Below are 9988 nucleotides of genomic sequence, written 5' to 3'. Positions count from 1 at the left end.
CTCTTTTTCGCCCGTATTTCGAGCCCCACTACTATTCCCCTCATGCGCCTTCGCTGACCATGCCTAGCATACCCCCATCAAGTACCAGACCCCACCATGGTCGCGTCGTCCCCACTTTCCGGCCGCGGGATAAAATATCCGACCCCTGGAGGGAAATAGTAGTGGGGCTCGAGATACGGGCGAAAAACAGTGAAAGTGAACCTCGTGGGATGAATTACGAGACCCCTGACTGATCTCACGGTCGGTCGTGTACCTACGTTTTCCCTGTCCGTCGTTACCACGGTCGACGATGCACCGACGTTCTCGCTGTCGGCCGCCGCACCGTCTGTCGTCGACCCATCGGTCGGCAGACGCTCGAACACGCTTTTTTCCGAGTGCCGATGCGCGACCTTCGACCGGTGTCCAGAGTCGTTGCTTCTTCTTCGTGTCGTCTCGCGCGTTTGCTCCGATCCCCCTTTCCCTGTACGATGCGGGCACCGCGAACGTCGCACGAACGGTCACGGCGACTGCTTGCCACCGTCTTCGGACGATCGGCCACCGCTCTCCGTCTACTTACCGGCCTTCGCGCCCGTTCGCGCTGTCTCACGTACGGGCGCGTGTTTGCGTTTACGAATAACGGGAGAGAGCGGCGGCGGCTGCTGCTGCTGCTGCTGCTGCTGCTGCTGCGGCTGCTGTTGCTGCTGCGGCTGCTGCTGTGGGCAACGATGAATTGCCCCTACCTGTTTCGAAGCGAGGACGACCTTGTGGTATGGACCACGCGTTCGTGTGTACTGGAGGACGATTGGTCACGTGTTGAAATTACGTTTAATTGAACACGAAGGTTACAAAATTATTTACACTGATACTGTTTCGCGGTGTACGAGTTCGATACTGCCTCGAAACCAGAGGTTCGACCTGCTGTCGACGACCCGCTGTCGGCGATCGGTCGTCCCGCTCTTTACGCACAGACGGAAACGCGTGACGTGACGCCCGCGTCTTGTCTCCATACCCGTGAGTCGCCGGTCGAGACGCGTTCGTAAGCGGTGTGTCCCTGCGAGTCTCGTGCTTCGTTCGTGCCGCACACCGATCGCGTCCGACGCGTACGGAGAGGTGCCGGAGTGTACGATTTCTCCTCTGCCCGAGCTCTCCCCGCTACTGTGTGCTGCTGCGAGTGCTGCGAGTGCTGCGTGCTCCGCGTGCTGTCCCCGCTTACGTACGGCGTTGTTACGCGTGTCCCCGATGGTCCTGGGTAACGTGAGTGCGGGCAAGAGAGAGTAGTGAGGGACGGCTCGGGAACGGGAAAAGTCCTACGTTCTGGCATCCCTGGTCGTATACACGATTTGTGTGTACTTGCGCGACTGATGTAGGAAGCCCGGTGAATGTCCATGATGGATGAATGTATGAACTGCGATTGTCTTAAAAAACTATGTTCGACACAGCCGATGACGCATCGGTGACGCGTGAGTACGCGCGCGAACGAGTGAGTTCGCTGAAAATTTCCACGTCTCGAGACGGTGCTGTCTCGCGGTCAGACTGGTCACGGTTTCCCGCGTTCTTTTCGCGTTGCTTCGCCCGAAGCGTTCGCTTCGTCGCTCGACTCGGCCGTCGAGTTCACCGTTCACTGAAGTAGTGCCGACGACGGGGACGGAGGCAGCGACGGCGACGGCGGTGGCCTCGTGAAACTTTCTGTCTCGTTCCGATGAAATTGACATACAGTACTGGACGTACTCAGAGTAGACTCGGACCACATTCCTCTCCCTTTGAAATCTCTTCCGGTCCTGTGTCTCTTTCTGTTTGCCTCGGGCGCGTTTCCAGACTTGTCTTTTCGCACACGGTTCCACCACGAGTTCAATCTGCAATGCCGCGCGAATTCGTCCCTTTCAGTTTCTGCGTCCGATGACGACGACGACGACGACGACGACGACGACGACGACGACGACGCGCGGACTCTGATCGTCTCGCGACGATCGAGTCGCGCGTCGTCGGACGCGTTTACGTACCTGGGATGTCGAAACTGAGCGAAACGAGACGACGGGCCTGCGACCGCTAGCATCGGACACAGGAAGAACGTGGCGTACGTCCAGCTTATACCCATCACGAGCAGCAAGAACACGCCGATTTGAATGTACGCCAACACGGACGAGGGTAGCATCAGAGCACCGGCGGCACCGCTCGTCAGCGAGGCCATCAGAGTCGGACCACCCATCTGCGCGAGAGCCGTTTTTACCCTGTCCTCCCTCTCTTTGGATGCGCTGCATGTCGTGTAACTCACTACGTAGTGTAGACTGAAGTCTACGGTGAGACCTGAAAACGATACGCGTGTCTGTTTCGTGTGTGTGTGTGTGTGGCTATCGGCTGGGGATCGCGCGTAAGAGATCGTCGAACGTTGCGTCGACCGGGCCCGTGCGCGGATCGACCTAGTGTACCTATCGCTGTGGACACCGCGACGCTTTCTAAGACGTTCAGCTTCCACCCGAGCAGGATCAGACCGGCGACTGTCACCGTGATTGCAGCGCCGATCGTTGTGATCGCGTACAGACTCACGAGAGGATTGAACGTCACGAATGCCAGTACTGTCAGAGCTAGGATCAAGGAGACTCCCATTGCCCAGAGAGTACCTTCGTACAGTGTTCGCTGCAGTTCGTAAAATTCTAATCTGCTGACGAACCAACCACCGCGCATTCCTGACGGAGCGGTCTTCAGTTGATCTTGCATCCACGTCTCGACCTGCGAACATACCGTGTTCTCGATTCGATTTCCCGTGCGTTCGACGTTCCACGACTCTGATTGTTCGATCTCGTGATCGACTCGGAAGCTCTCGTTCCCCGTGACGATCGTTCTCCTACCTGATGAAAAAATTGATCCATGTTCGTGAACGACAGACTGTAGTTGTATATACTGTCGTACTCGACGACCAGAGCTTTGATTTTAGGCACCGTGGACACCGTTGCGAGAGAACGTGTCCCGTTTGACACGCGTGACGGGCCGAGGTTCGGTTCGTCGTTGAAGAACTTCAGCCCGGCGGAAATGCCGTTGCGAAACCACAAATACGACGGAGTCCGGTGCAGTTCTGCGTTCGCTTCGGCCGCGCATCTTTGTAAAGTGCTGGCGTTGTATGGAAATTTGCTCTTCTCGCAGCACGGCATGTGATTGATACGGGAGTCCACCGGGTCTTCGCAGCGTCTTTGCATCCAATTGTATAATAATTCGATGAAACAATTGGAGAGTAGAGGCCCCAGAGTGTCTCGATAGAAAGGTTGAGCGCGCAGACTGTGGCAAAAGTTTTTCAACCACGACTGAGACTCTGGATGCGACACGTCGAACGTGTCGTCCCATTCTGGAGTGCCTGTCAAACTCGGATCTAAGTAATTGCCATTGTCGATCGGCTTGATCCCCCAGACGAATCTCAATGGCAATACGTCTCCGCCGTTGTCCATCTGCGAGCATCGTTCAGCTTTTCACCGGGAGTTTTTACGAGCGTTGCGTTCGACAAAATTTTCTACCTCTTTGTTACGTACGTACCGTTTCGTGCCTCTCGAACCAAAATTTTCGAGAATATACTAGGTCGTATTTCTCGAACGGATGAGAGATCTCGAACAGCTGAAAGTCCGCGGAATCGGGCAATTGCAAGCCTGGATATTGGAAGACCACGATGCAACATGTCATCGCTGTGATACCCAGACTTGACAACCAACACCATCGGAAATCGAGGACCGTCCTCGTGAGGAGACTGTTGAAGCCTACGGCCACTTTGTCACCCAACAGTCTTAAGGGTCGAATGACCTTTCGCGTGATAAAGTTTGCAGGAGATAAGAAACGTAGTTTGATTTGTTCCGATATTACGACGCATGCCGGCAGCCAAGTGATCATTAAGAAGAAGTTCGCGATCACGGTCATTCCTGAGAATAAACTGAAACGATTTTACACTCGGTTAGCGACGTGTCGACGGCGATCGTCTCTGATCTGTCCGACTGTTTTGCGAGAATGTTGGTACCTGAAGCAATTGATCGCGGTGACGTTACTGACGACCGATGCGAAGAACGCTACCGCGGTGGTCAGAGATGTTACGAACATGGACGGAACGGCGTGCTTCATTGTTTCTTGCACCAGTTTGACCAATCCGTTGTTCGATATTTTCTGCTCCTTTCCTCGCTCCCAAATCTTACAGTATATGAAAGCGTCGTCTGCGCCTATACCTTGAAGTAAAATTATATTTCTGTCGCGTTGCGTTCTTGAAACGATCATCGTTTCGACTGGTGCGCGTTGACTCTCGTCGCTTACCCACGGCTACGACGATTGCCAGCAGATTCATGAATGGGAAGAACTTGATGTGCAAGACTAGAGTGTAAAATGCGTATGAAATTCCGAGACTAAAAATCACAGCGACGATAGTCGTGACGGTTAACAGTAAGGAGCTCGTGTACGCCCATATACAAATTGTTACGAAGCCGAAACCAACGAGTAACAATGTGGAATCTGACACCAACAGCTTGTCGAACAATGTGCTTTTAAGGCCCAACTGCATTCCCTTTACGCAGAATTTCCCGTAAGACAGGGCGTCGTTCTTCAATCCGTTGTAAAAATCTAAAGTCGCTGAACTCGCAGCGATCGGCAGGATCAACATTGTGTACTTCAACGTTGAGTTCGTCTTGTTTTGTGCATCTTCTTTCTGTGACAAAGAACGAGAGCGTGTTTATTTACCAATGTTTTACGTGTCTTCGATGGTTCTCGTTGTATAGTAATCAATGTTCTTACATGATCGGAAATAAAATCGATATCTAACAAGTAGTGCAACAAATGATAGACTGCGTTGTGCGTGTAGCATTCGGTCGGAACGTGTTTTTGACAATTGAAATCTTCCGCACAATTCGACGTTAAGTGATGATCTTTATAGTAATCGATACATCTCTTCAAAAGAGACTCTACACGGCTAAGATCACTTTCTGTCACGCCCAAGCAAGATGTTCGATTGGATAAAAGTGCAACGTAATTTGCCGGTGACCAACTTCTACAACACTTCTGTTCTGCGTTACCGTGCTCTAGTTGTGTTTGACATAAAGAGGGGAAGTGAGAATTCACTCTAAGCTCTGCGTCGATGTAACATTGTGCTAATACACCTTCCATTGACCACAAATTTGTATCATCGGAGTTTCTACCAATGACCACACGTGCATAAGCAGAAGACGGTAAATTGCAAAAAAAATTCTCACTGTCGATATTATCTTGGCTCTTATAGCCAGCTCCAGTGACAAATTTATTGTTTAACTCTATCAATTTCTCCCATTTATCTTTGACCGCTTCTGTCTCATTCCCAGACGTTTGCTTCTGGTATTTTTTTCCCTTCTTCTTGTTCTTAGGCTTCTTTCGTACGTTATCTTCACTGACTGTCCAACTGTCGTTCTTTCTGGCAGAATTCTGAGAATTATGAAACGATGTCAGTTCTTGAACCCGAGAGACCGGAGAACCGGAGAAATCCAGATAAAGATACCTGTCGAATCTGTTGTTGCACGTAGTCGTAATATTCTAAAGGATTGTCCACTAATTGTCCTCTTGGCTTACTCGCTTCCAACAAATTCTGCCAAGCTATGAGCCTCTGTGCTAATGCTGTGCCTCTCGATTCGAAACCCTTGATAAAGTATAAAAGAAACGAATTAGAGAAATTCACCGGTATGCATTTCTGTCTTTCGTCCATGATTTTTCGTTCTACTTACTAATTGTGGATCCGAAAAGTCAGGAAATTTTTTGATGGTCAAGGGAGCGATTAAACATGTCGATGAAAAAATAAGTATTGCTATTACAATCGCATAAGGATGATGAGCTATTACTCGAGAGAACCACCACACTTCCATATTGACGATTATTTGTTAGGTACGCACGTAATGTGAAATACGTACTGTTCGATCAAGATCGACCCAATCCTTCTTGTTCAATTTACATATTGTCGTATCGCGCTTAAACTTTGAAACGGCGTAACGTGACGAGGTAGTGAGAGTAATCGACGACTTTGTCGATTTATAACACGACGAACTCGAGCGTTTACAAATCGAACCTTTTCCTCGAGGTTTCACTCATTTTTACGTTTCTTTTCTATCGTAATTCCCGTTGCACTCGTACTTATCGTTGCACTTGCAGGTAAGTGTATCGTGTGTTATTCCCAAATTTATATCAAAACAGATGTAAACGTAAAAAGGATGAAATCGTATTGTTTGCGTTGCTACCTCCGCACAGTCCTGAAGAAATGTAATTTTATGTAAAACGCTGAAACATGGTTGTTTGATCTAAACGTAACGTCAAGTTCCCACTTGAAGGGTGGCACGTGTTTACATCACAGTAACAGTAACAAATGGGATGATCCGTTGAAGTCTACGGATTCTCTAACAAATGTACGTACGTACATATGTATACACGTTATGTATACACGCATGTGTGCGCACTGCGCAGGTGCACTGACCACTACTGTGCGTGTGCCGTGTATACGTATGTTAGCTGTACACGCACCGTGTGTACACGTGTCCATACCGTCGCGAAAAAGTAGACGTTTGAGTAGAACTTCGTTGATTTACGACTTAAATAATTATTATTCAATTCTCCGATTGAACTGTGAGTATGATCGATTTCTCACATCTCTTGTCTTTGGCAGACTGTTTTCAATACAATTCACCGGTAATAATATTTTCTGATTGCAGATGAACGACTTGATACTGATATTTTCTATTCTGTTCATGAGTACTTTTGTACAGGGTACAGAAATTGATAACAAGCTGTTGAAATGCTTAGGTAAGTGAATGTAACGAGCTGTAATTGTTTACTGATTCATTTTAACGATTGATCAACGTTGTAATGATACGTAGTATGTAGATCAACGATAAAAGAGATTGAAGGAGAAATAGCAAAAATTGATCCCTCGAGAGAGATTGAGATAGGCAATTATAGACTGGATGCACAAGGAAATATTATTCACAAAAAGGTAATTTCACTCTTACGTATGCCTGAATTATAAATGATAATAGAAAGATATTGTTTCGAAATACGAACGTTCTTTCGTCCAAAGGTTCCACTCGCACGATCTGAAGTACACATGTCTGACGTCTTGGACAATATTTGTGAAAAAATGTCAGACTATGTAAGAGCTACGTATAAATCAAATGGTCAATTAACGATCTTAAATCTCATCGATCCAGTTGGTGGTGGTATGAATCCTGAAATGAGCAAAGTCGACGTTGTCCAGGACGGTGATCTTAACAAAAGTTTAAAATATTACGTGAGCACATTCGTTTCAGATTTAATTCAGATACGATGTCTGTACGAAATGTATCGAAGGCAGATAGATGTTTTCAAAAGTTCTTGACTGAAGTTCTTGTTAAATTACAGTGCGAGGAGATAGTGGAGGAACATGAAGAGTCCATAATTTCATTGTTCGTTCGTGAAGAGCGTAATATCAGAGGACAGTTGTGTACAGATGTTGCTAAGCTGTGTGATCCTGCAGAGTTTAGCTATGAGAATGACGAAGACAATGAATCGCATGAAGAACATGAACTGTGATGGTATTTAGGAGGAAATGGATACTGATCTGTATCCCTTTATATGTACATATTTTTGATATTCGAAAGATGAGATGATTAGCTATATTTATTATTATTTAAATCATACGCGTTTAAAACAGGAATGAAGTATTACAACGTACAACGTTTGGGATTAATAAATGTAAATAAATTAGAAACGTGATAAATTCAATTGCGTCCGAGGATTATTGTTCTGATGAATTAACGATCGCGATATACTTGACGATATTTAGAACGTTAGGTTAGAATAATTTATTCCGGTCACTCGGCGTGTTTCAATGATTTACCGGCAGAGTACACTCCGATCGGTGAGGGAAGTGTATCGTACGGTCGTTCTATGATCCATGGTCTTTACACCCAAACTTCTGTGCGCGCTTGTTTCGTCTCCGTTCTTCGTTCGCCGCCATCGTTACGAAGACGAGAGAGGTTGGTTTTACTCATTTTCGCGTATTAGTGTCGTTACATCAAATCCAGCACAAATGAAGATGGTTGATAAAATAGACATGAGCCTCGATGACATTATCAAGCAAAATAAAGGGACGAGACCTCGGGGAGGCGGTGCCAGACGCGGAAGAGGTGCCGGTAATTCACCTCGTAGAGGAGCACGCAGAACGCAAAGAGTTAGTGGCGGCGTCATGCGGGGACGCAGCCGTGGCGGTATAACAAGGAGCACTCTCCCGTACATAAGGGTGAGAACACTCGGATTCATTTTCGTTTCGCAATATTTCCAAATTTCTATTTACCTCGCACTGGCCTGGTCACGTGTGCCGTGATATCGGACCATATAGCGTTATTTTCGCTCGACCGTTTGTGTACTCCGAAAATCTTCGACCTAAGGATAGATTACAACGGTATTTCGGCATAAATTAGTCTTCTGATATGTACGCGAAGTAGTATTCTGTAATGTAGTGTATATGTTTTTTAATCAGGGAGGAAACAATGTAACCGTTGAGTTTACAAATTTTCGAAAATTATCAGAGTCCATGCTTTTGTGGTGGGACAATAGATCGCGGGTTCTATAGATAATTACGTTCACCGTCTCTGTTTCGTTTATAGATTTGAGTACTAATAGTAATTGAGTTCGAAACGTTTCGAGTTATGCGTCTTAAATAAAGGGCGGTATTCCTGAATTCCTAATAAATATATATGTATAGTTGAAACGTTCTTCCAGTTTGTAAACTTTTATTTTATTTTCACAAAAATGTACAACAAATGTGTGCCACATTTTTATATGTAAGAAAGTATTTTTATACAATGAACACACATTGCTAACTCTTGTCCGTAGGGCGATGTAAACAGTGCGTGGAAACATGACATGTTCGATGGAGTGAAGAAGGTAGGCAGAAGTGCCATAGGTAGTGCTGGAACGACCAAGCTTCTGGTGTCAAATCTTGACTTCGGAGTATCTGATTCAGACATACAGGTATTAATGTGTAATACTATAATCATTTTTGCACATCGTCCACTGTATTAGTTATTCACGATTGTAAATATATACGCGTGCGCCTGTGTTTCAGGAGTTATTTAGTGAATTTGGCCCCTTGAAATCAGCAGCAGTACATTACGATAGGTCAGGTCGATCATTGGGATCTGCGGATGTTATATTTGAGAGAAGAGCAGACGCTATTAAAGCAATGAAACAATATAATGGCGTACCTTTAGACGGTGCGTAGTCGAATCTCTGCCCGGAGTACGAGTTTTCCTTTGAATGTCTCTTTAATTATGGAATTCCGCCTATATTTAGGGTTTCAGTATCGCTTATTAATCTGGTCTCCAGTTTATACCTAGCGACACACAGTTTGAGCATTTTCTCTTTTAACCTCCAAAAAAAAAAAATAAAAAAAAAAAATACGCGACATGGGATGACATTAAAGAAAAACAAATTTCAAAGAAGTTATCGTGAATTATGTTGTTTTCCACGACTATTCACATCTATTATTGCAATGTGTGATGTACATCGGCAGGTCGTGAAATGAACATACAAGTTGCTACCTCTGAAATACCAGTCACGTCTATCCGTGGAGGACCGAGACTTAGCGGCAGCAGCAATTATACGCAGAGACCTCAGACCCGCTTTAGGGGCAGTCGTGGAACAGGGTCCGTGAGAGGTGTGTAAATGATTCGTTTCGCGAGAGATTCGCAGTGGATAATCGCGGCAGAGAGTGCTGATACATACGGCTGTATGCTCTTTTTAAAGGTCGTGGAACTGGTCGTCGTGGAGGGAGAGGAGCCGCTCGGCAAGTGACGAAAACCCCGACCGCTGAAGAATTAGACGCAGAACTCGAAGCTTATGTGAAAGAAGTAAAGTAACAATGTCACGAACCCTGACAATTCTAAGATTTTTGTTCTCTATTCTGACTTGACACAAATCGATGTGTTCCCCTAATTTTCCATGAGAATATATAAAAATGAGTATAATTGTATCAATAGCAAGATATTGTAAGAAA

General features: G+C 46.2%; 3 protein-coding genes across 5 annotated transcripts; 2 read left to right on the top strand and 1 right to left on the bottom strand.

Annotated features, from left to right (window-relative positions):
- Positions 1-785: 785 nt before the first annotated feature.
- On the bottom strand, positions 786-6448 carry LOC108631706 (protein dispatched). The gene is made up of 11 exons (XM_026819194.1): positions 6282-6448; positions 5691-6209; positions 5468-5605; positions 4735-5394; positions 4261-4648; positions 3974-4175; positions 3502-3889; positions 2826-3416; positions 2406-2706; positions 1980-2283; positions 786-1832 (listed from the first exon to the last, which is right to left on the bottom strand). Exons 2-11 carry the CDS (start codon positions 5826-5828, stop codon positions 1598-1600), a joined length of 3345 nt encoding a protein of 1114 aa, XP_026674995.1. The 5' UTR covers positions 5829-6209; positions 6282-6448; the 3' UTR covers positions 786-1597.
- A 24-nt stretch (positions 6449-6472) lies between these two features.
- On the top strand, positions 6473-7713 carry sel (canopy family protein seele). 2 transcript variants are annotated; one of them, XM_018035864.2, is made up of 5 exons: positions 6473-6579; positions 6666-6756; positions 6831-6946; positions 7031-7240; positions 7351-7713. In XM_018035864.2, exons 2-5 carry the CDS (start codon positions 6666-6668, stop codon positions 7519-7521), a joined length of 588 nt encoding a protein of 195 aa, XP_017891353.1. In that variant the 5' UTR covers positions 6473-6579; the 3' UTR covers positions 7522-7713. The 2 variants fall into 2 exon arrangements, with proteins under 2 accessions (XP_017891353.1, XP_017891362.1); XM_018035873.2 differs by lacking the exon at positions 6473-6579 and having other exon boundaries at positions 6667-6756; positions 6838-6946.
- Positions 7714-7796: 83 nt separating this feature from the next.
- Ref1 (RNA and export factor binding protein 1) lies at positions 7797-9970 on the top strand. 2 transcript variants are annotated; one of them, XM_018035851.2, is made up of 6 exons: positions 7797-7967; positions 8043-8230; positions 8827-8964; positions 9059-9206; positions 9506-9649; positions 9739-9970. In XM_018035851.2, exons 1-6 carry the CDS (start codon positions 7886-7888, stop codon positions 9849-9851), a joined length of 813 nt encoding a protein of 270 aa, XP_017891340.1. In that variant the 5' UTR covers positions 7797-7885; the 3' UTR covers positions 9852-9970. The 2 variants fall into 2 exon arrangements, with proteins under 2 accessions (XP_017891340.1, XP_017891330.2); XM_018035841.2 differs by having other exon boundaries at positions 7797-8230.
- Positions 9971-9988: the final 18 nt, after the last annotated feature.

The sequence above is a fragment of the Ceratina calcarata genome, unplaced genomic scaffold, assembly GCF_001652005.2.
Source record: "Ceratina calcarata isolate Rehan_Ccalc_2016 unplaced genomic scaffold, ASM165200v1 scaffold147.2, whole genome shotgun sequence".
Classification (NCBI taxonomy): Eukaryota; Metazoa; Arthropoda; class Insecta; order Hymenoptera; family Apidae; genus Ceratina; species Ceratina calcarata.
Note: the sequence above shows the minus strand (reverse complement) of the source record. Positions and strands in the feature narration are given on the sequence as shown.

Bases quoted from the DNA above. Each gene is read 5' to 3' on its own strand.
- Ref1 (XM_018035841.2), top strand. From the start codon at position 7,886: ATGGTCTTTACACCCAAACTTCTGTGCGCGCTTGTTTCGTCTCCGTTC. The intron at 8,965-9,058 runs GTATTAATGTGT...CCTGTGTTTCAG, and splicing joins TATCTGATTCAGACATACAG to GAGTTATTTAGTGAATTTGG. The intron at 9,207-9,505 runs GTGCGTAGTCGA...GTACATCGGCAG, and splicing joins TAATGGCGTACCTTTAGACG to GTCGTGAAATGAACATACAA.
- sel (XM_018035864.2), top strand. From the start codon at position 6,666: ATGAACGACTTGATACTGATATTTTCTATTCTGTTCATGAGTACTTTT. The intron at 6,947-7,030 runs GTAATTTCACTC...TTTCGTCCAAAG, and splicing joins GAAATATTATTCACAAAAAG to GTTCCACTCGCACGATCTGA. The intron at 7,241-7,350 runs GTGAGCACATTC...GTTAAATTACAG, and splicing joins ACAAAAGTTTAAAATATTAC to TGCGAGGAGATAGTGGAGGA.
- LOC108631706 (XM_026819194.1), bottom strand. From the start codon at position 5,828: ATGGAAGTGTGGTGGTTCTCTCGAGTAATAGCTCATCATCCTTATGCG. The intron at 4,649-4,734 runs GTAAGAACATTG...TCTTTGTCACAG, and splicing joins TCGATTTTATTTCCGATCAT to AAAGAAGATGCACAAAACAA. The intron at 3,417-3,501 runs GTACGTACGTAA...CGATGCTCGCAG, and splicing joins GGTTCGAGAGGCACGAAACG to ATGGACAACGGCGGAGACGT.